General features: G+C 42.7%; 1 protein-coding gene across 2 annotated transcripts in view; it reads left to right on the top strand.

Moving 5' to 3' along the window:
* Positions 1-1,915: 1,915 nt before the first annotated feature.
* ZNF157 (zinc finger protein 157) overlaps positions 1,916-25,218 on the top strand; it is a 32,059-nt gene continuing 8,756 nt past the window's right edge. Inside the window, exons 1-2 of one of the 2 annotated variants that reach the window (XM_013057582.2) lie at positions 1,916-2,049; positions 3,809-4,015. In XM_013057582.2, the coding sequence (XP_012913036.1) occupies positions 3,944-4,015 (72 nt within the window). In that variant the 5' untranslated portion in view covers positions 1,916-2,049; positions 3,809-3,943. The other variant, XM_013057583.2, reaches the window with a different exon arrangement.

The following is a 25,218-nucleotide window of genomic DNA, read 5'->3' as shown; positions in this document are numbered from 1 at the left end:
AGAGGCCTCAGTTCCTCACTGGTTATTGGTAGGTGTGCTTGGCATATGGGCCTCTCCAAAGGCTGCCTGCCTTAGTGTCATTATGACACAGCGGCTGGTTTCTCCCAGAATGAGTGATATGAGGGATGAAGAGATACAGAGAGAGAAAGAGTGAGAGGACACATAGAAGCCTCAGTCTTTTATAGTCTGTTCTCTGAGGTGACAAACCATCACTTCTGACTTGGAACCCTGGGCCTCCATTAACAATTCCCTGTCTCTACCTTAGGAAAATATGAACTTTCAACATCATCAATCTCCCTGGTTTGATCTAAAAAACATCTGTTAATGACTTTGCCAGAAATCACCCTCTTGTTTTACTGACCATAAGCCCAGCCTCGGGAGCAATCTTCTACCATGAATGAACTTGTACTTTTGATGGTCCTCAGGTCCAGTTCTTGAACTTGGGCCTCTGTTATTCTTCAGACATAATTTCCTCTCAGGTTTGTGCTGGAACCCAGTCATCTGAGACCTATGTCTGTTTTGGAGGTCTAATCCAAAGGACATTGATGGTAGAAAAGTCAACCTTGGTCCAATAGTTGAGATACAGACCAGAGAGGTATTGATAGTGGAAAATTAACAAATGCCTACTTTCAGTCTATAAAAAAGGGGCACATATGGTAAATGAGTTAACAGCATCTTGGATTCATGGTCAAAATACAAAGATACTAATGATGAAATGATTAATAGAGCACATGAATTTAGATCAAGAGTGCAACAAGGTGTTGGTAGAGTTGAAAAAGATCCAGGTTTGAGTTCAGCCCAGGAGGCATTGATGGTAGAAGTTAGCACAGTCCAGGATCAGAGATGTTGCCCAAAAGTCATGACAAGAATATTTTGGAAATTTCTGTAGAAGTGTGTGTGCTACAATAATATTCTCACATTTGCTACTCTTTCTTCCACTCAGTTCACAAATACTGAGAGGGTGACACTCTAATTCTCCCGATTGTTGTGCTGACACCCAGGCAGAGGGTCTGAATGTTCCTAGGGGACCCAGCAATCCATGCCCAAGCTTAGCTAGGGCCTACCTGTTGTGTCTGAAATGCCTTCAACAGACAAGAGCCTTCTACCTCTTGTCAGAGAAGGCCTGCAGGAAGGGTATATGTAGGAGTAGGTTTTGAAGAATGTTTAGATTAGGAGTTCGGAGGTGAAGAACACGTAGAATTCTCTCTTCTCTCCCAAGAGTACATAGTAGCTCCTAAAGTCCCATGTAAGAGAGATTACGAGGCTGCAAACTGGTTGACAGGAGGAGTTAGGGGCATGTTTCCGAGATGTATTTTCGGGGACAGTATGCTTACTATGTTTTTAAAATATTTTTCTATTGGCTATTTGCTTAAAAATATTAGTTGTCTATATCAAAGGTTATTATTATTATTATTTCTAGCCACTATCATTTTAGTGGGCGTAATGGCAGTAATGGAGACTGAGGGGGTTTCAATTCCCTTCTACACCAATTCCAGCACATCAAAATAATGTATCACTATGACTCCTCCCCACTCTTCTCCAGTGGTATCACCCAGGAGGGGATCAACAATAACCTAACTTTCCCCACCTCCTGCCAGGAGTATCTCCAAGGAGAGAACTGTACCACACCGACTCCTTCCCTCTTCTGCCCAGTGGTATCAGCCGGGGGGGGGGGGGGGGGACTGTACCATTCTAATTTCTCCTTTCCTCCGAGTGACATCTTCCCGGAGGAAACTAATCCTGTTCTTTCCCCTCTCTCCAGTGGTGTCTCCCTTAGAGATAAGGTCACATCTCCCCTGCCCCCGGCGCCTCCGCTTCTGTAAACTTTGCACAGACCTACAGAACCCAGTTCCAATGACCAACTTCTCCCGGACGCTTGCCCTGAACAACGCCCCCCGCCCCTGCCTTCGGTGGAACAGCCCACTGTACGGAATGGGCGCTAAGATGGCGGCCTCCATGGAGGAAAGCCTCGGCACAACCATGTTCCTCGCCCAACAAAGCCACTCATGGACAGAATCCCTGCAGATCCGTAACTGCACCTTGCTCAGAGTGAGTAGACCACACAGCATCACAGCCATTCCGATGTGTGCGAGACCAACACCACAGAAGGGGCACTGTCAGGGGTGAGGACAGGAAACGGAAGTGGCTCTCAGAGGACGTTTAAGTCTTGTTGGCGCGCGGCGCTAAAGCGAGTGCACGAGGTTTTAAGGCGTGACAGTCATCAGTGATTTTGAGGTGATGGCTTTGTTGGCTTTTGGGAATGACGAATTGTCAGTTTGTAAGGTCCATTGGTGGGGAGTTGCAGAATCTGGTGAATGGGAATCTGTGCAGCTCAGGGATGGGGGTTTCTGGGATAGTCAATTTTTAGATTCCTTGCTGCGTCTTGTTGTCAAATCTTAGTAGAGTGTGTTTAGGTTTTTTCCTTATCAATCTCCCCAGAGGCGTGCGAATCTTACTAGTCTTTCCAAAGAACCAACTTTTGGCCTTGTCGATCCTCTCTGATGTACCTTTGTTTTCTATTTCTGTAATTTCTGCGCTTATCTGTACCACTTTCTCTTTAACTTCTTAAATTGAATATTAATTCATTAATGTTCAGCCTTTCTTCTTTGTTAAAAACCATTTAGAACATGAATTTCTCTTTAAGAATCTCTTCAGCTGCATTCCACAAAATTTTACATACACCATCTTATTATTACTGAGATTTGTGTTTCTTTTTTATTATTTATATTACCTTAATAAAATGCATTTTGGAAGGGTTGACATTTTTATTACATCTTATCCAAGGATATGGTATATCTGTGTGACTGTTTTATATTTGTTAATTTTTTTTAATTGTAGAAGTCCAACTCCTTAAATATATTTTGTGTATTTCTTGCTGTCATTAGTAATGGGTTTTTTCCCATTTTTATATGATCACTGCTGTTGTAGAGGGAAAACTATCTGCTCTTATAATTTTATCTGGTATCCAGCCCCTTTTCAAATTGCCCTATGAATGCTAGTAGTGTCTGTTTTTTCTTTGTATAAAATCATATCATTGGCAAAAGAAAGCTACATTTTCATTTCCTTGCAATATCCATTCTTATTGTTTCATCTTCCTTGGTGTGAGCTAGAGCCAGCAAAACAATTGTGAGTTCTATTAGACATCCCTATCTTGTTGATAATTTTAATGGCAATAGCTTCTTCATTTTACTTTTTAGCATAATAGTCCAGGGCTGTGTTTTGTAAATGATTTTTGTGATATTTAAATGGGTTATATCTTCCCTAATTTTAGCTGGAGTCCTATTGGTAACGTCTCCTGAATAATGTCAAATGCTTTTCTGGTGTAAGTTAATAGCAACATGCCCCCCCCCATTTGTTGATTAATAAATATTATTAATGTTGAACCGTCTCTGGAAAGAAGAGGCTAAGAGCTTCCTCTAGAAGAATATAAGAGGGATTTTTCACTCTAAAATGGAAAAATAATTGAAGAGGGCAGAAGAGATACCTTTCATTCAGATTACCAGGTTTCCAAGTTTCCTGTCAGTCACCCCTCAGGTCCCCATCGACTTTAGCACCATTTGCTGCCCCAATTCTGCCCTCCCTGCAAACTCAGGTCCACCTTGAACCTAGAATTGAGGAATAGGCTGGCTAGGTAAGGTGTGACGCTCCCTGTGGAGTCAGCCCCAGAATAAAGGACTCTGAGGTCATTCATTTGACTTCAGATATCTTGATCGTTTTCTTAATCCACCCTAACGCTCAGAGTGGGGGTTGCTGAACTTTGTGGTGTAAATGTGGAATGACACTGATCACACGGATGCTGTCCTTTTAGGATTTCTTGCTGTCTCTGTGGAGCTGTTGAGGTTTCTCCTTACTGGAGGCTGCGGGATCTTCCATTCATTCTGACCGCAGCCCATATACCGACTCCCCTCCAGCTTTGGAAGGTGGGCTGAGACCCAGGGTGAACATGTCAGCTAATAGGAAATCACCCCAGAGGCTCCCTGCTCTGGTTCCAGGACTGCCTGGCAGATCATTTGAGGTAAGGAGGAGGAGCCTACTTTAAAAGTTTTTCTTTTTTTTAAGATAAATTTTTAAATTTTGAGATAATCGTAGATTCCAATGCAATGTACCATTTACCCAGTTTCCTCTAACCGGAACGTCATGCAAAAGCCTTGGTATAGTATCACAACTAGGTTATTGACATAGGTACATTTCCATCATGACAAGGACCCCTCATCTTGCCTTTTAATAGACACAACCACTTCCCTCCTCCCCCACTCCCTCCTTAACTCCTGACCATCACTGAGCTATAAGTTTGTCATTTCAAGCATGACATATAAATGGAATAATACAGTAGGTAACTTTTTGGGACTGGCTTTTTTTACACAGCATAATTCTCTGGAGATTCATGCAGATTGTTGGGTATATGAATAGCTTGTTCCTTTTTATTGCTGAATAGTATTCCCTGGTATCAATGTACCACAGTTGGCTTAACCAACCTCTTGTTGAAGGACATCTTGGCTGTTTCCAGTTTGGGGCTATTATGAAAAAGATGCTATGATTGTTTGTGTAAGGATTTTGTGTGAGACGAATGCACATGAATGCAATGGCTAGATTGTATGCTAAGTGCATTTCAAACAATTGACTTAATTTTTTTTTACTACAGCTTTAGATTTATAGAATAATTGAGAAAATAGTACATGTAGTTCCATGTACCACTCTGTCTCCTCCATAGTTTCCCCATGATTATTATCTTGCATTCGTGTAGTACATTGGTTACAATGAACTAATATGGATACCCTGTTATTAATTATAGTTTATAGTAAGGTTCATTCTTCGTGTTGCACATTCTTTAGGTTTTGACAAATGCGTAATAATATATATTTGTCATTACAGTTTCATACGGAACAGTTTCGTCTGTGCCTCAGCTGTTCATCCTTTCTTTCCCTAGGCCTGAGCTTCTGTTTTTTTTGTTTTATTGTCTCTGTATAGTCTTACCTCTTTTAAGGTGTCATATAGTGGGACTCATACAGTCTATAGCCTTTTCAGATTAGCCTCTGTCACTCAGCAGTTTGCATTTTATTTATTTATTTTATTAAAAAATTTTTTTAAAGATCTTTATTTATTTTTTTGACAGAGAGAGACAGAGGGAGGGAACACAAGCAGATGAGTGGGAAAGGGAGAGCAGGCTTCCCGCTGAGCAAGGAGCCCGAGGTGGGGCTCGATCCCAGGACCCCAGGATCATGACCTGAGCCGAAGGCAGATGCTTAAAGACTGAGCCACCCAGGCGCCCAGCAATTTGCATTTTAGCTTCCTCCATGTCTTTTTGTGGCTTTATATCTCGTTTATTTTTATCACTGAATAATATTCCAGCATATGGATGTACCACAATTTGCTTATCCATTCACCTATCGAAGGACATCTTAGTTGTTCCCAGTTTGGGGCAATTATGAATAAAGCTGCTATAAACATTTATATACAGGTTTTTGTGTGGACATATGTTTTCAGTTCACATGGGTAAATAAGTAGGAGTGCAATTTTGGGTCATACAGTAAGACCGGCTTTACAAGAAACTGTCAAACTGTCTTCCTAAGTTCTTCACCATTTTACGTTCAAACCAGCAATGAATGAGAACATTCCTATTGTTCCATATCCTTGTCAGCATTTGGTATTGTTGGGCTTTTGGACTGTAACTGTTCTAATAGGGGTATAATGGTATCTCACCATTGTTTTGATTTATAATTCCCTAATGAAAAATGATGTTGAACATAGTTGTACATGTTCATTTGCCATCTGTATATTTTCTTTGGTCAAATGTCTATTCAGAACTTTTTTCCATTTTTTTTAAAGATGTGTTTATTTATCTGAGAAGGGACATCTGGGTGGCTCAGTCCTTTGGGTGTCTGCCTTTGGCTCAGGTCATGATCTCAGGGTCCTGGGATGGAGCCATGTGTTGGGCTCCCTGCTCAGTGGGGAGCCTGCTTCTCCCTTTCCCTCTACCCCTCCCCACTGCTTGTGTGCTCTCTTTCAAATAAATAAATAAATGAACAAACACAATATTTTTGAAAGTAAAATTTTATTTATTTATTTGAGAGAGAAAGAGCGCATGCGTGTGCACACATGCACACAGCGTGCAAGTGGGGAGTGGAAGGGAGGGCGGGAGGGAGGGAGATGAACAAACAGATTCACACTGAACATGAAGCCTGACTTGGGGCTTGATCTCATGACCCTGAGATCATGACCTGAGCTGAAATCAAGAGTCGGATGCTTAACTGACTGAGCCACCCAGGAGCCCTGGATCTATTTCCTTTCTGTTTGTTCCACTGATATATTTGTCTATTCTTCACTCATACCATGCTCTTCATCTATCTATCTACCTATTTATTTATTTCATTTTAGATTATTTATTTATTTATTTATTTGTCACAGAGAGAGAGAGAGAGAGATCACAAGTAGGCAGAGAGGCAGGCCATTTCGGGAGGGTAGCAGGCACCCTGCTGAGCAGAGAGCCTAAGGCTGGGCTCGATCCCAGGACCCTGGGATCATGACCTGAGCTGAAGGCAGAGGCTTTAACCCACTGAGCCACCTAGGCGCCCCTAAGTTTGTATTTTTTGACTCCCTTCACCAATTTTGCCTCTTTTTTAAAAATTTAATTTTATTTTTTCAGTGTTCCACAATTCATTGTTTATGCACCACACCCAGTGTTCCATGCAGTATGTTCCCTCCATAATACCCACCACCAGGATTACCCAATCCCCTACCCCCTCCCTTCTAAAACCCTCAGTTTGTTTCTCAGAGTCCACAGTCTCTCCTGATTCGTTTCCCCCAAGTCCCTTCTCTCCATCTCCCCATATCCTCCATGTTATTCCTTATGCTCCACAAGTAAGCGAACCATATGATAATTGAATCTCTTTGCTTGACTTATTTCACTCAGCATAATCTCCTCCAGTCCTGTCCATGCTGATATAAAAGTTGGGTATTCGTCTTTTCTGATGGAGGCATAATGCCTAACTCTTATCCCTACATCTGGCAACGACCAATCTTTCTCTATACTGTGAGCTTGGTTGTTGTTGTTGTTGTTTTTAGATCTCTCATATAAGTGAGATAATACAGGATTTTTCTTTCTCTGACTTATTTCCCTTAGCATAATGCCTTCAGGATCCATCCATATTCTTGCAAATGGCAAGATTTCCCCATTCTTTTAGGGCTGAATAATATTCTATTGTGTGTACGCGTGCTCGCGCACGCACACACACTCCCACCCCCACACCCGCACCATATTTCCTTTATTCTTCTGTTGATGGATGCTTGGGTAGTTTCCCTATCTTGGCTATTGTAAATAATGTGGCAGTGAACATGGGGTGTATATATTTCTTTGTTAGTGTGTTTTTCCTTTGGATAAATACTCAGAAGGGGAATTTCTGGATGATATGATAGTTCTATATTTAATTTTTTGAGGAACCTACATACTGTTTTCCATAGTGACTGTACCAGTTGCTATTCCTATCAGCAGTGCACAAGGGCTCCCTTTTCTTTACATCCTCACCAACTTGTGTGTTTCATACTAGCTGTTCTGGCAGGTGTGGGGTGATATGTCATTGTGGTTTTGGTTTGCCTTTCTCCAATGATTAGATTAGTAATTTTTTTCAAGTAGGCTTCATCCTCAGCGTGGGGCTTGAACTCACAACCCTGAGATCAAGTGTCGCATACCCTACCTACTGAGCCAGCCAGGTGCCCCTAAATTAGTGCTGTTGAGCATCTTTTATGTACTCTTTGGCCATCTGCACATCTTCTTTGGAAAACTGTCCGTTTAAATCCTCTGGCCATTTTTCCCCCCCTCTGGCCATCTTTTAAAAAAGATTTTATTTGTTTATTTGAAAGAGTGAGAGAACGAGAGCGAGAAAGAGAGAGAGAGAGAGCATGAATGGTGGGGAGGGACAGAGGCAGAGGGAGAAGCAGGGAGAAGGCAGAGGCAGAGGGAGAAGCAGGCTCCCTGGGCTTGATCCCAGGACTCTGGGATCATGACCTAAGCCAAAGGCAGACACTTAACCGACTGAGTCATCCAGGCGCCCCTCCCCTGCCTATTTTTATTTATTTATTTATCCCCCCCCCTTTTTTTTTTAAAGATTTTATTTATTTGTCAGAGAGAGAGCGAGAGCGAGCACAGGCAGACAGAGTGGCAGGCAGAGTCAGAGGGAGAAACAGGCTCCCTGAAGAGCAAGGAGCCCGATGTGGGATCATGACCTGAGCCGAAGGCAGCTGCTTAACCAACTGAGCCACCCAGGCATCCCTGCCTATTTTTATTTTTAAAAATATTTTATTTATTTATTTGACAAACAGAGATCACAAGTAGACAGGCAGGCAGAGAGAGAGGAGGAAGCAGGCTCCCCGCTGAGCAGAGAGTCCAATGTGGGGCTCGATCCTAGGACCCTGAGATCATGACCTGAGCTGAAGGCAGAGGCTTAATCCACTGAGCCACCCAGGCGCCCCTGCCTATTTTTAAATCAGATTGTTTTTTGCTATTGAGTCATACGGATTTTTTATAAATTTTTGGATATTAGCTTCTTACCAGATATATGATTTACAAATATTTTCTACCCTTCGGTGGGTTGTCTTTTCATTTAGTTGAGGTTTCCTTTGCTGTGCAGAAGCTTTTTAGTTTGATGTAGTTCTCCTTGTTTATTTTTGCTTTTGTTGCCTTTGCTTTTGGTATCAAATCCAAAAAATCATCACCAAGACTGATGTCAGGGAGCTTACTACCTATATTTTCTTGGAGTTTGATGGTTTCAGGTCTTAGGTTCAAGTCTTTAATCCATTGAGTTAATTTTTGTGCATGGTGTAAGATCGTGGTCCCCAGTTTCATTTTTCTGCATGTGGCTGTCCAATTTATTGAAGACTCCTTTCTTCATTGATTATTCTTGGGTCTTTGGTCATAAATCAATTGGCCATGTGTTTGTGTGGGTTTATTTCTGAACTCTGTTTTGTTCCATTGAGATATGTGTGTATTTTTTTAAGATTTTATTTTTATTTACTTATTTGACAGAGAGAGTGAGAGAGCACAAGCCGGGGGTGGCGGGGTGGCGGGGAGGAGCAGAGCGGGAATGAGAAGCAGACTTTCTGCCGAGCAGGGAGCCCGATGCGGGACTTGATCCCATGACCCTGGGATCATGACCTGAGCCGAAGGTGGGTGTTTGACCAACTGGGCCACCCAGGTGCCCGAGATATGTGTCTATTTTTATGCCAATACCACACTGCTTTGATTACTATAGCTTTGTATGATAGTTTAAAATCGGAGAGCATGATGCCTCCAGCATTGTTCTTTCTTCTCAAGATTGCTTATGTGGGGCACCTGGGTAGCTCATTGGGTTAAGTGTCTGCCTTTGGCTCAGGTCATAATCCCAGAGTCCTGGGATCAAGTCCCTACTGAGCAGGCAGCCTGCTTCTCCCTCTGCCTCTTTCCCTGCTCATGCTCTCTCTCTGGTGTTCTCCCCTTCTTTCTCTTAAATAAATAAATAAAATCTTTAAAAAAAAGATTGCTAGTGTGTTGTAGTTATTAATTTACAAGTTTTGTACATGTTTTGTCAGCTTTATACTAAAGTATTTCATATTTCTTAGTGATTATGAATGACTTTATATATGTATTTTTAATTTTAGAGTCCATATTTTCATGGCTAATGTAGAAATACAGTGGGTTTTTGTATTGGATCTTGTTTCCCATGACTGCTGAATTCAGTTCTAGGAGGTTTTTCTTTTTTTGGAGATTTTTGTTTGTGTGTGTGATTTTACCCCTAGACAATCATGTCATCTAGAAATAGGGACATTTTTATTTTTTCTTCTTTATTCTGTATACCTTTCATTTCCATTTCTTTTTTTTTTTTATTTGACAGACAGAGATCATAAGTAGGCAGAGAGGCTGGCAGAGAGAGAGAGAGAGAGGAGAAAGTAGGCTCCCTGCAGAGCAGAGAGCCCAATGTGGGGCTCGATCCCAGGACCCTAGGGTCATGACCTGAGCTGAAGGCAGAGGCTTTAACCCAGTGAGCCACCCAGGTGCCCCCATTTCTTTTTTCTTTTATTTTAAGATTTTATTTATTTATTTGACAGCAAGAGAGACATCGAGAGCAGGAATGCAAGCAGGGGGAGTGGGAGAGGGAGAAACAGGCTTCCCCACTGAGAGCCCGATGTGGGGCTTGATCCCAGGACCCCGGGATCATGACCTGAGCCAAAGGCAAGTGGTTAGCCAACCGAGCCCTCACTGATTTCTGCTCTTTTCTGTTTTCCTTCCTTCTGCTTGCTCTGGGTTTACTTTGGTCCTTTTGAAAAGCAAGATATAATTGATAATATAACATTGTGGAAGTTTAAGGTGTACAATGTGTTGGTTTGATACATTTATATATTGAAATGTGATTACCACTGTAGTGTTTGTTAACATCTCTATCATATCACATAATTATCATTTGTTTTTTGTGGTTGGAACAGTTTAGGTCTAGTTTCTTTTTTTTTTAAGATTATTTATTTATTTATTTGACAGAGAGAGAGCATGAGAGAGGAAACACAAGCACAGGGAGTAGGAGAGGGAGAAGCAGGCTTCCGGCTGAGCAGGGAGCCTGATGCCGGGGCTTGATCCCAAGATCCTGGGATCATGAACTGAGCCAAAGACAGAGGCTTTAACCCACTGAACCACCCAGGCGCCCCTCTTCATAATCTTAATGGTCACATAGCATTTCATCCTTTGAGCAATGGCAGTGACAGTGGGTTTTCATTAACATTGACACTTTGGTGGTGAAATTCCTCAATTTATGTCTTTAGGCACATCCACGATTATTTGTTGAAGACATTTTTCTAGAAATGGAATTTTTGTGTTGCAGGAGAAGGATCACTAGGTTGTAAGGAATTCGGTGGATGTCAGTGAAACATCTTCCTCTTCATACTCTACATAGTCATACTGTTTGGAGACTGACGGTTGCGGGTCATACATGGCAACATTTTCCTCAGTAGCCCTCCTGACCCCGCCCCAACTCTTCCTTCCCGGATCATCTGAAGAAGAGTCAGAAATGACCACCTCCTCAGTTTTTATTTGTTCATTTACTTGTTGCTTTGGTTTTCCTGTGGTTTTTAAGATGCTTCTAAGTATAAGTAGAGAAGTATTAGGATAAAAAAAAGGGAGTAAAAAGAAGAAAAGATCAACATACGTTTTAGAATGTAGGCGTGCTGGTAGACAGTCCTGTACTGCTAGAGGCTCTGAAGTCCAGACTGATCTCTGATATCTTGGGAAGGCGTAACCGTAAGAAGTGCAATCCGATACGCAAATTACAGTATCTCCATAAAGAAATCAATAACTCTTCCAAAGTAAAGATTTCCTGATACTTGAGGGTCAGGAATTTTTTTTTAAGATTTTATTTATTTATTTGATAGAGAAGGAGAGATGGTGAGAGAGGGAATACAAGCAGGGGGAGTGGGAGAGGGAGAAGCAGGCTTCCTGATGTGGGACTCCATCCAAGGATCCCAGGATCCCAGGATCACGACCTGAGCCGAAGGCAGACACCTAATGACTGCACCACCCAGGCGCCCTGGCTTAAGCGTTTTAGAAGAAAATACGCTTAAGCAGAACATGCCATCTAACGGCATACTGATACTGGGTATATGAAATACTACATATGAAAGCTGATGGGGTGAGCGCTTGAGTGGCTCAGTTGTTGGTTAAACGAAAAAGAGTAAGGGGCTCCTGGGTGGCTCAGTCTGTTGTGTGGCTGCCTTCAGTCTAGGTCATGATCTCAGGGTGCTGGGATCGAGCCCTGCATCGGGCTCTCTGCTCAGCGGGGAGCCTGCTTCTTCTTCTCCCACTCCCCCTGCTTGTGCTCTCTCTCTCACACACACTCTTTCTCTCAAATAAATAAAATAAAGATTAAAAAACAAAGAAAGCTGATGGAAGGGGTAGTGCCTGGGTGGCTCAGTCGTTAAGTGGCTTGCCTTCAGCTCAGGTCGTGGGGATTGGCCCAGGTCAGGCTCCCTGCTCAGCATGGGAGTCTGCCTCTCTCCCTCGGCTGCTCTCTCTCTCTCTGTCAAATAAATAGATAAAATCTTTAAAAATAAAATAAAATACAGTAAGTCATCCACAAGTCTAAGTGAGGGATCCCCAAATAACTAACGCTGAGTTTCTCTCCAGCCTGATGGGGATTGGGAACTCAAAATGGAATTAACTCTGGTTTACAAAGAAATGAGCCCCGCGTCAGGCTCCCTTTCCCTCTATCTCTCCCCCGGCTTGTGCTTGCTCTCTCTCTCATTCACTCTCTCTTTCTCAAATAAATATATAATAAAATCTTTTTTCAGATTATAACATTACCTATAATGTTATATTGTACATATACAAGTTATATGTAGTTAATGTATATAATTACTATATAATTAGCATACAATGTTATATTATTTCTAGGTTATAGATTCTTTTATAATAAAGCATAATTAGCATACAATGTTATATTACTTTCAATGTTATTATCTATTATATTATTTTAAAAAAATATTTATTTACTTGACAGAGAGAGACAGCAAGAGAGGGAACACAAGCAGGGGGAGTGGGAGAGGGAGAAGCAGGCTTTCCGCAGAGCCTGGAACCCAATGTGGGACTCGATCCTGTTATGCCCCAATAATGGGTCCGTGATTAAAGAAGCTACAAAGCGAAGGTCAAGCGAAGCTTTATTTCGCGCCAAGCACCAAGAATCTAACCGAACGTTAGGGGCCGCACCTCTTACAAGAGAGGGCGACCCTTCTGTTTCACAGGCTAGCTTTTAAGGGCAAAGGCCATGCGGTCGGGCCTGGCCACGCACAGGTGGCCAATGAGATAACACACACAGGAAACTCCACAGGGATGCTAGGTGACCAATTGAGTTACAATTTACCCTAGTAGACATTTGAACCAGCCTATTACACCTTGATTGGGATTGGCGCCAAAAGGGCTCCCAAAGGGCGGGGCCCATACTCCTTGGTAACCAGGGAGACAGTATGCATCCCCCCCCCGCCACTGATCGATGTCTCCACCTGGCCTGACCCACCTTTGTATCTGGGCTTTGTTACCTGTAAATCCCCTGGGAGAAGAGGAGCAGGGACAGTTTCTAAAATAGGTCCTTACAGATCCCAGGACCCCAGGATCATGACCTGAGCGGAAGGCAGACATCTAATGACTGAGCTACCCAGACACACCCCCCATGCTGTACTTTCCATCTCTGTGACTTATTTATTTTATAATTGGAAGTTTCTTCCTCTTTTTTTAAAAGATTTAATTTATTTATTTGACAGAGAGAGATCACAAGTGGGCAGAGAGAAAGGCAGAGAGAGAGAGAGGAGGAAGCAGGCTCCCTGCCGAGCAGAGAGCCTGATGCAGGACTCCATCCCAGGATCCTGAGATCATGACCTGAGCTGAAGGCAGAGGCTTAACCCACTGAGCCACCCAGGTGCCCCTGGAAGTTTCTACCTCTTAATCCCCTTTATCTATTTTGCTCATTCCCCAACCACCTTACACTCTGGCAACCACCAGTTTGTTCCCTGTGTTTATGAGTCTGTTTTTTTTTTTAGATTCCGGGTATAAGTGAAAAAATAGGGTACTTGTCTCTCCCTGTCTGACTTACTTCACTTAGCATAATACCTTCTAGGTCCATCTGTGTTGTCATAGACGGAAAGATCTTATTCTTTCTTATGGCTCAACAGTATTCCATTGTGTATATGTATCTTCTTTATCCATTCATCTCATAATGGACACTTGGGCTGCTGCTATATCGTGGCTAGTGAATAAAATGCTGCAGTAAACGTAAGGGTGCTTATATCTTTTCAAATTAGTGTTTTCATTTTCTTTGGGTAAATACCTAGTAGTGGAATTGGTAGGTCATATGGTATTTCTATTTCTAATTTTTAAAAGTATCTCTATGCTGTTTTCCACAGTATGTGCTTGTACCAATGTACATGGCCGTTAATGGTGCACTAGGGTTTCCTCTTTTCTGTATCCTTGCCAACACTTCCTTCTTTTCTTTTTGATTCTAGCCGTTCTGACTGGTGTGAGTTGGTATCTCACTGTGGTTTTGATTTGCATTTCCCTGATGCTGAGTGATGCTGAGTATCTTCTCATGTGTCTGTTGGCTATTTGTCTTCTTTGGAAAAATGTCTGTTTTGGTTCTCTGCCCATTTAAAATTTTTTTATATTTATTATTTAAAGATTTTTATTTATTTGAAAGAGAGATAGTGAGAGAAAGAGAGAGAGAGAGAGCGCGCACAAGTAGGGAGGTGGGGAGAGGGAAAAGCAGTCTTCTCTTAGAGCAGGGAGCTCCATGTGGGACTCAATCCCAGGACCTGGGAACATGACCTGAGCCAAATGCAGACCCTTAACAATTGAGCCACCCAGGTGCCCCATCTCTGCCCGTTTTTTTTTTTTTTTTAAGATTTTATTTATTTATTTAACAGAGAGAGAGATCACAAGTAGGCAGAGAGGCAGGCAGAGAGAGAGGAAGAAGCAGGCTCCCTGCCAAGCAGAGAGCCCGATGCGGGGCTCGATCCCAGAACACTGAGATCATGACCTGAGCCGAAGGCAGAGGCTTAACCCACTGAGCCACCCAGGCGCCCTCTCTGCCCGTTATTTAATCAGATTTTTTTAGGGTTGAGTTGTATAAGTTCTTATGTATTTTGCGTATTAACCCCTTATCAGATACATCATTTGTGGATATCTTCTCCTATTCAATAGGTTGCCTTTTCATTTTGTTGTTGGTTTCCTTTACTGTGCAGAAGCCTCTGTGTGTGTGTGTGTGTGTGTGTGTGTGTGTGTGTAGAAGCTTTTTATTTTGGTGTAGTCCCAGTGGTTTTGTTTTGTTTCCCTTCCTGAGGAGACATATCAATAAATATGTTGCGAAGGGCGATGTCCAAGAAATTATTGCCTATGGTTCATTTTAGGAGTTTTGAGTTTATTTTTTTTGTATGGTGTAAAAAATGGTCCACTTTCATTCTTCTGCATATAGCGGTCCAGTTTTCCCAACACCATTCATTGAAAAGACTGCCTTTTTCTCATTGTAAATTCTTCCTCCTTTGTTGTATAGTAATTGACATATATGTGTGGGTTTATTTCTGGACTCTGTATCCTATTCTATTGGTCTGTGTGTTTTAACTCACATGCACTAAACGGGATTAAAGAAACACTTTAAAATATAGATTAGTTGGAAAACATAAAGCAGTCCTACTGCCCCGATAGAATTTTTTGTATGTGCATATTTTTAAGTATTTTCTTCTGTTGTGTTATGTGAGTCACCATAAAATTCATCATTAGTTTTTAATGCAGTGTTCCAAGATTCATTGTTTACATACAATACCCAGTCCTCCATGCAATCATACCCTCCTTAATACCCACCACCAGGCTCATCCATCCCCCAAACCCCTAGAATTTTTTTTAAAGATTTTATCTATTTATTTGACAGAGAGAGACACAGCAAGAGACGGAACATAGGAAGGGGGAGTGGGAGAGGGAGAAGCAGGCTCTCCACTGAGCAGGGAGCCCAGTGTGGGGCTCGATCCCAGGACCCTGGGATCATGACCTAAGCTGAAGGCAGATGCTTAAGGGCTGAGCCACCCAGGTTCTCCCCAGTAGAACTTTTTAAGTTTTTCTTTAAAGTCCAGTCAGTTAACATACACAAAATATTTGTGTCAGGTGTACAATGTAGTAATTGAACACTTAAGTCTAATATCCAGTGCTCATCACAACCAATGCCCTCCTTCATTCCCCCAGTAGAATTTTAGTTGACTTAAAGAGAAACAGTGATTGGTTGTACATATTGTACCAGTCTCACTACATCTGTTGAGTAGGATTTGCATTCCAAGTGTTTCCATCTTCACCATCATCTTCGGTCCTTAATCTATTACCGTCCCCCTTTTAAGTCTTTCCCATGCCTTTTCTGACACCATCCAGGCTGGTTCTTTCTAAGTTTCCTTGTGAGTTGCTGTGCGATGCCGACTTGTTTTGCTGATATTGTCAGACACATCTACACAGGTAATGAGTACAATGCCAATTGCCGGATGACAAGTCATGGATAGAGTACCGTGCCCAGCGGGGTCCCAAGTGTCCCCATTGGAAGAGCATACCGTAGATGTAGTTGGTCTTCCTGCCTGTTCAGCAAATTGCCATCGTGCTCTTTCCCCATTAGAGTCCAGAGGAAACTGACTTATAAAGGAAGAAGCATCAGAAAGACAGAATTGAGATATTGCAATAGTGTTTCTTTCTCTTGAGCTTCTGGACCTATGGCAATGCTTCTAGCCTCTGCGATGCCTGCAGCGTGTCCATTGGCCTCTACCTCTGGACCCACGCTTCCCCTGGATGCACCTGCGGCTCTACCTTTGAAGTCATTCTTCCTTTTTTTTTTTTTTTTTTCTGGCGGAGTAGCACACACTTACAGCTGGGTAGTTCCGTCAGCTGGTTTCCTACCTATAAAATTTTGGAAGTCTGGAAGCCTTGTGTCGTTTTAAAAATGTTTCTTTTTTGTTAAAGGGTCTGATAAAGTAAACAGACCAACAGCCAGATGAAGAGATGCACAAGGCGAGGTGCGGGGAAAGGGCTCAGAGCTAACCCCACCCTCTCGAGACATATCAGTCTCCCCACTTCCACATGTTCACCAACCTAGAAGCTCTCAGCATGTTCTCATTTTGTCCCCCATCTGTCCCTTTCAGTTCAAGCTGGCAAAGTTTCTATGCCTATAGCGTTCTCAAAAGCCTTGTGACTCTCTTGTGGATGTTCCCTTTAGACAAGAGGGACCCCAAAGATCTGTACTGGATAATCCCATCGCCATTCCTGGATTTTGTGGAGATGGTTCAGTGGATCGATGAGCCACATACCTAATTTTTTCAGGGAAAGATTAGCCACACCCTTGGCTTTCCTAGCACTAGTTCTCAACAATGAGTTTTCTAATTTTAGCATTCATGACAATATGTGTAGGCTGAGAATATACCAAATCATCAAGTGTTGGGTTTTTTCTGCGTAATTGTTCCTTACTCAAGATACTCCTTTTGTTTTACCTTTACCTTTTACAAAACCAGGCTATACCTTCAGTACTTCGCTTGAATATCTCTCAGCTAAATATCCAAGTTCGTTCCTTATAAGGTTTCATTCCCATGGAACTATAGAACACAATTCTACCAAGTTTTTAAAATTGAATTTAGTTTAATTTAATTTTTAAGTATTTTATTTATTTATGAAAGAGAGAGAACAGCTGGGGAGAGGGTTAGGGGGAGAGGGAACCTGACGTGGGGCTCGATCCCAGGACCCTGGGATCATGACCTGAGCCGAAGATGCTTAACCAAGGTACACCTCAATTCTACCAAATTTTCTGCCACTATATGACAAGGAAAGTCTTTCTTTCAGTTTCCAGTAAGATGTTCCTCATTTTCACCTGAAGGTTCACCAGAAGCACCTTTAATGTTCATATGGCTGTTAACATTGTGTTAATGATATATGTATTGTCTAAAATGATAGAAACTTCTTCTACCATCCTTTCTACCTTCTTCTGAGCCCTCTCCAGCAGTGCCCTTAACGTCCATATTTCTTTTCTTTTTTTTTTCTTTTTTTTTTTTAAAGATTTTATTTATTTATCAGAGAGAGAGGGGGAGAGAGTGAGCACAGGCAGACAGAATGGCAGGCAGAGGCAGAGGGAGAAGCAGGGTCCCCGCTGAGCAAGGAGCCCGATGTGGGACTCGATCCCAGGACGCTGGGATCATGACCTGAGCCGAAGGCAGCTGCTTAACCAACTGAGCCACCCAGGCGTCCCTACGTCCATATTTCTTGTTGGTTGTTTTTTTTTTAAGAGATTTTATTTATTTATTTGACAGAGAGCAGAAGAGCACAGGCATGGGGAGAGACAGGCACGGGGAGAGACAGGCAGAGGGAGAGAGAGAAGCAGGCCCCCCACCGCTGAGCAGGGAGCCCAATGTGAGGCTCAATTCCAGGACGCTGGGATCATGACCTGAGCCAAAAGTAGACGCTTAAGTGACTGAGCCACCCAGGTGCCCTGTAATGTCCATATTTCTTCCAACATTCTCTACAGGGAAGTCTGGGTTTTTCCTGTCACTTGCCTCAAAATTCTTCTAGCTTTATTACCTAAAGGGAGAGCCCTTCCTTACCTCTTCCACCTTCTCATGGGTACAGGCATTCACTGGTTTGTGGCTGTATCACTATAATCTCTGCTTCTGTCTTTACGTGACCCTCTCCTTTGTGTCTGCCTTCTCCTCCTCCATGTCTTATAGGGATTAAAGGCCCAACGGGGTACTCTGTATCAGTCAGAGTTCCATTGGAGAAATAGAGCCAGTAGTGGGTATATATTTGTAGGTACTTTAAGAGATTTTTTGCAAAGAATTGAATTACGTGATTGTGTGAGTTGGCTAAGCAAGTCCCAAATCCACAGAGCAGGAAACTGGCTGGAGGTGCTGACATTGCCATCCACAGGTAGACCTTCTTCCTCGGGGAAACTTCAGTTTTGCTCTTAAGGCCTTTCCGCTGATTGGATAAAACCCACTCAAGATTATCGAGGATAATCTTTTTTCCTAAAGTCAACTAATGGGAGATGTTCAAACGCAACCACAAAATAACTTCACAGCAACACCTGGATCAGTGTTTGACTGAGTAGCTGGGGGCGATGGCTAGCCAACTTGACTCGTGAAACTGACCATCACAGTCCACCCCTTGTCAGCTTGGCTTCCACATGCATCACCTGACATCACGCTCAGTCCCCAAATAAAGAGAATAATAGGGTCATCCTTCTGTCCAACGTGTACACGTGTACAGCTGAAAACAGGCCAATTATTTCCTCAGAAGAGGATGCAAAGTCATTGAGTGGTGTTTACTCTTCTCCTTGATATACCATAAGTTAAATACTGTGATGTAAAGCTAATCATTATGCATAGACTTTATGTTGGATGATAAGAGGCTAAGGGAGGGCACAAAGCAAAAATAATTGTCTTCTACAGATGTTCATAACAAAACAAGGAAGAAATACTCATAAAAATTTTAGTCCTCATTTCTGGAACTCATTATGTAGTCATAACTGGTATTTATAAATACATCTACTACCCATTCCATATTCCTTCTGCCCTCTGCGAGCATCTCTGTGGGTCATGGTTCTTTGCTTAGTGCGGTGACCCAAACCTTCATTCCTCCAGGGTCTGGCTATTAATAGTCTTTCCTGAATTGGGTTGTATAGGTTTCCATTAACTTTAATCACAGAGCACGATAGAATGCTTTAAGGGGCCTTTTTTTTTGCTCGGAGCGTAGCATGAGCCCAACACGGGGCTTGAACTCACAACTCTGAGATCAAGACCTGAGCTGAAATCAGGAGTCAGACACTTAACCTACTGAGCCACCACGCAGGTGCCCAAGGGGCCTTCTGTGTTTCAGGCGTATACCTCCTTACTTCACCCTAATTTCTGTTTGGTAGTCAGACTCAATCAGCCTGATTCAGACGCATGAGGTGCCCAAAGTGGCTGGGTGGCAGTCCCAGGTTCCAGGGAAATGGAATCACTACTATGTCCCCTGGTGGAAGCATTCATCCCTTTGTAACAGAGATCTCTGTACTAGCAGAACATAAGGTCACATGGTGGACGAGAAGGGACATTTTTGCTAGTTGGTCCTTATGGGTAATAGTGGCTGGTGCCACTTCCCGTTTCCACCCCTTGAGTTCTGGAGCCGCGACTCCTGTCTATGGGAGAGCCAGTGCCATGTATTAGATGCTGATTCAGAGCCCGTGCAGCCCCCCGGAGGACATCGCCCCAGCTCTGCAAGGCATTACCCCCTAGTTGGCATTGCCGCTGCGTCTTCAGAAGGCCGTTCTGCCATTCTGTCAAGCCGGCTGCTTTAGGACAGTGGGGAACCCTGTAAGACAAGTGGATTCCACGAGCACAGACCCGTTGCTGAACATCGTCTGCCGTGAAGTAAATTCCGTCGTCAGAAACAACGCGGTGTTGCATACCACAATAGTGGGTAGGGCAGCACGTAAGTCTACAGATGGTAGTTCTGGCAGAAGCGTGGTGTGCAGGAAAAGCAACTCCATATTCATAGTGACTGTCTATTCCTGTAACAACGTGCTCCCCTTTCCATGACGGGAGCGGTCCGGTGTCGTCATGCCGCCACCAGGTTGGTGGGTGATAACCCCAGAGAATGGTGCCATATCAGAGACTCAGTGTTGGTCTCTGCGACTAGCACCTTGGGCACGTGACTGTGGTTGGAGCCAGATCAGCCTTAGTGAGTGGAAGCCCATGTTGCTGGGTCCGTACATAACCTCCATCCCCATCACCGCAGTAATTTTGCTCGTGAGCCTCCTGGGCTCCTGCCTTCATTAGCCCAAGTTGTGGATGGTTTCAGAATCATATGAGTGTGGATCCTGATGGCCAAAGGCATCAAGAGAGCCATGGTTCCCTTTCACTAAGATGGCACCGAAGGCTAGTAAGGAAACCCCTGCCCTTCCCAAAGCTGCAGCCAAAGTGGTGGCCTTGAAGGCCAAGAAAGTAGTGCTGAAAGGCATCCAGTCACACACAAAAAAGATCTGCCTGCCACGTAACTTCTGACGGCTCAAGACTCTGCGTCTCTGAAGGCAGCCTAAGTAGCCTCAAAAGAGCGCCCCCAGGAGAAACAAGCTTGACCACTGTGCCGTCATCATATTCCCCCTGACTACCAAGCCAGCCGTGAAGAGGACAGAAAGACCACAACACACCTGTGTTCATTGTGGACGTCAAGGCCAACAAGCAGCAGATCACACAGGCTGGGAGGAAGCTCTATGACATTGACGTAGCCAAGATCATCAACATCCTGATCAGGCCCAATGGAGAGAAGAAGTCATATGTTCGACGGGCTCCTGACTATGGTGCTTTGGATGTTGCCGGCAAAAATGGGAGCATCAAAACTGGGTCCAGCTGGCTAATTCTAAATATGTTTTTTCACCACACACACCCACACCCACACACATACAACGAGCTACTGTTTTTTGCAGTTGAGATGGCTTACTTTTTTTCAGGATCTTATTCAAATATGACCTTATTTGGGTAATTTTATAGATAGGAGCTAACAATATGCACAGATATGAAACAAATATCCTTCAAAATCCAGATAACCTGATCAGACGCTGTGTTTTTTGCTTAGTACCAGCGGTAGGCAACAGTAGGTTTCTGGGTTTTTTGTTTGTTTGTTTGTTTATGTGTTCAGTTACTCTAGTAAGACTACATTTACACATTATGACCGTGGAATGTAAATTTAGGTTAGACGAGAGAATTTCACAAGTTCAATAACACCTGGAGTATACCGAAGTCTGTGTATAATGTCTGACCAAACCAGCTGGCTCATGAGTCATTAATCATTTCCATTATAGGTAATTCATTAACATTTATGATTCTTATGGGAAAAATAAACATACTTCATATATTTAAAGAGTTTTCTTCATTTACCTTTGCATTAACACTTAAAGTACGTATTTCTTTTTCTTTTTAAGATTTTATTTATTTACTCATGAGAGATGGAGAGAAAGAGAGGCAGAGGCAGAGGGAGAAGCAGGCTCCCCGCTGAGCAGGAAGCCTGATGTGGGGCTTGATCCCAGGACCCTGGGATCATGACCTGAGCCAAAGGCAGATGCTTAACTGACTGAGCCACCCAGGCACCCCAAAATATGTATTTCTATTTCAAGATGACATTTACAAGTTATTCTTTTTTTTCCTTTTTTTTTAAAAAAAAAAAGATTTTATTTATTTATTTGACACAGAGAGAGGTCACAGTAGGCAGAGAGGCAGGCAGAGAGAGAGAGAGGAGGAAGCAAGCTCCCTGCCTAGCAGAGAGCCCGACGTGGGGCTCGATTCCAGGGCCCTGAGACCATGACCCGAGCCAAAGGCAGAGGCCCAACCCACTGAGCCACCCAGGTGCCCTTTACAAATTATTCTAATATAGCAGCAACATAAACATAATTTTGCAGTTACAGAAGGGCTACACTGGGATCCATAAGTGAGTTATTCTCATGTTTGCAAGTGTGATCCTGAAATAAATATTTCTACTTCTGAATAGTTCTTCTTTCAGCTTTTTGGGTTTGGTTGAAACACATCCATATATTTTCACTTGTGGGGAGGCTTAGAATGTTACATTCCATGCAATGTTTTGAGAGGAGTCAATAGGTAACCAGCTTTAAAAGCAAAGTACTCCCTCAGTCTACAAAGCACACAGAAGAAAGTTAAATTAACTGGAATAAATCGGATTCCTATGTAACATCCGATGTACATGATATTCTGCAGTGACTGGAAGTACATCAGGACTGGAATGTTGTCCTCTTTAGAACTGATTTCACCAGAAGAGTTTAAGGAAGTAAATATACCAGTAACAGGTACTTTTAAAAGTGACATTTTGGGAGCACCTGGGTGGCTCAGTGGGTTAAAGCCTCTGCCTGCCTCTCTGCCTACTTGCGGTCTCTGTCAAATAAATAAATAAAATCTTTAAAAAAACTATTAATACAAAAGTGACATTTTGGGGTGCTGATTTGACTCCCCTGAATGACCTGGTTCGTGAACTCATCACCTATAATTTGGTCATCAGACCGATGAAGCCTGCAAGAAAGGAAGCCAATATTCAAATCACTGTGTTATTGTCTGACCCACTATAATGACTTACCTTCAACATGAACATTCAACGTCAAGATGAGATGTCTAGGTAAAGCAACTACCCCCTCCAAGACCAAGACAGCCTCCCTCCTTCTAAGGTTTAGGCTTTGCCCAGAATTCCTTAGCCCATAGCAAGAGTCATTGCTCCCACAGCAAAGCCTTGGGCTGCCGGGCACATGTGGGTCCGGTGAACAGATGACATTTTAGTATTTGGCCTGCTCTTCGATTTATAGACTCTACACACAATGATTGCCGAAAATCCTGTCATCCCAGTGGGGACACATGGTTCCTCTCTAGCTTTGCAGGTAAGGTTAGATCCCTGATCTTCATCATATGAAAGAAATGCCTGCGCCGGTTGACCTGGTGACGTGGAATCCTCCTTTCAGGAAGAAGAGTAGATCCCATCACTCATGCCTTATGCAGGGCCTGAGGCCTCCTGACCTTCTGAGAATGACAGAAGTTTCTGGCTCCTTTCAAGTGCCAGTCAGTTTCTGGCTCTCGCCCATGCTGGTGGTCCAGCAAGAGTTCATTTTTGGTTACCTGTGGAATGTCATGGATCGCTCTTGCTATCAGCATATTCTGATGAATTTCACCATCTGAGGAGGCCTTTGGATTTTCGTCGGATTTATCTACTCCCCTCTGTTCGCCATGTGTTGCTATTGCGAGTCAGTCAGTCCTGGCTTGAATTTCAGTTTCTGACTTTACCATGATGTCATCAGTGTAGTGTATTATTGTCCTTGGGACCTGGATCAAGTCTAAATCCCTTCTAGAATTCAGAGAACACCGTGGTAGTACCGTACGTGGAAATTGGGATCTTCCCCATGTGAAAGCAAAGTACCACTGACTCTTTTCCTACATTGAGGTAGAAGAAAAAGCCTTTGCAGGATCAGTCACTGAGAACCAATCTCCTTACTTTTCTTTGTTTTTTCCACTGTTGAAACCATATCAGAAGCTACTGATTCTAGAAAGCGTTACTAAATTATGTAAGCCCTGATGATCTGCTGTTAGTCTTCCTGTGCCATCCACCTTTGTCACAGGTCACACAAGGCTGTTCTAGGAGAATCTGTTGGACCAGCACTCCAGCTTCTAACATGCCATTAATTAAAAGCAGTAATCTCTTTTTGTCCACCAAGAATAACAACTTGTGTAGGCTTGGGCAATTCTGAAGATTCTCAGTTATCATGTACAATTAATACTGCCCAAAGGATGAACTTCTATTCCTTCTGTGTTACCATACTAGAGAGGAGAAGTATTCCCTCGTTAGACACAATATCCATCTCAGAAATACATTTAGATGGAGATGTAACTACTTCCCGTAAAGTCCATTCAGACATTCCCATTTTCATCCAATCTTCCACCTTAATTCCATCAACTGTTGTATCCCTATATCCTCCTTATCTAACTATGGCCCCTGTTAGGACTCTGCCAGCAGATTTTGGAATCAAGTTCATTATTTTTTCATGACAGGGTCCCAGAGAAGTTTCTTCTCTGCCCTCCTGGCCATTTTACCCACACGTGGCATACGGTCTTGGGTGCAGCTAGGTGTTGAATCTGGTTGGAGACCAAGCTAAACCGTAAGTCCATATTGATAATAAATGAAGGAAGAGGAGACAGGGAAAGTTCTTTCCTTAATGTCCAATGCCAATTAATAGTGTGGAAAGAATGAGAGTTAGAAAAATAAGTATTTTGAAATCATTAAAGTAATAATCGACCCAAGCAAGCATCACTGATGAGTGCCAAAGCTACTGGATGAAAGTTTAATGAGGAACAAAATATTTAGTCTCAAGTTACATCCCCACAGATTACTCATTAATGACTTGGGGAAAATTGGTAACTTTATAATGGAGAAACATGATAAGACACCATGTTAACTAAATGACCAGAAATACAAAAATCTTACTTTGAAAATTCCTCATAATCTCCTTACCTTCTGGAGATAATAAGTCTTTACAGTTGAGTAAGATCCTTCAGGAACTCTGAAGTTTTTTTTTTTAAGATTTTATTTATTTCTTTGACAGAAAGAGACACAGTGAGACAGGGAACACAAGCAGGGGGAGTAGAAGAAGGAGAAGCAGGCTCTCCACGGAGCAGGGAGCCCGATGCAGGACTTGATCCCAGGACCCTGGGATCATGACCTGAGCCAAAGACAGATGCTTAACCACTGACCCACCGAGGCACTCATGAGCTCTGAAGTTTTTTGGGCATGACTATCCAAGCTCTGAAGTTTTTCTGGGGCCATTTGTTAAAAGTATTCTTTCTCTACTGAATATCCTTGACACCTTCGTTAGAAATCAACTGACCATTTATGTGCAGGTCTCTTTCTAAACTTTATTTTGTGTCATGTGTATCTTGAAAAAATACCATACTGTCTTGAGAACTGTAGCTTTATAAGTCTTAAAATGAGATAATATAAGCCCTTCAACTTCTTTCTCCTTTTTCAAAATTGCTTTGGCTATCTAGGTCCCTTAATTTTTTAAATATGAATTTTAGAATCAGCTTGTCAATTTCTAACTGTTAAATTTCTGTACTGATTGTGATTGGCGTTTGTCATATTTCTATTTTAAGGAGCCTACTGAGATTATCTTCTTTGTGCCCTACTAT

Source organism: Mustela putorius, unplaced genomic scaffold (assembly GCF_011764305.1).
Source record: "Mustela putorius furo isolate JIRA1106 unplaced genomic scaffold, ASM1176430v1.1 tig00003903_pilon_pilon_pilon, whole genome shotgun sequence".
Lineage (NCBI taxonomy): Eukaryota > Metazoa > Chordata > Mammalia > Carnivora > Mustelidae > Mustela > Mustela putorius.
This window is presented reverse-complemented; position numbering and strand designations above follow the sequence as displayed.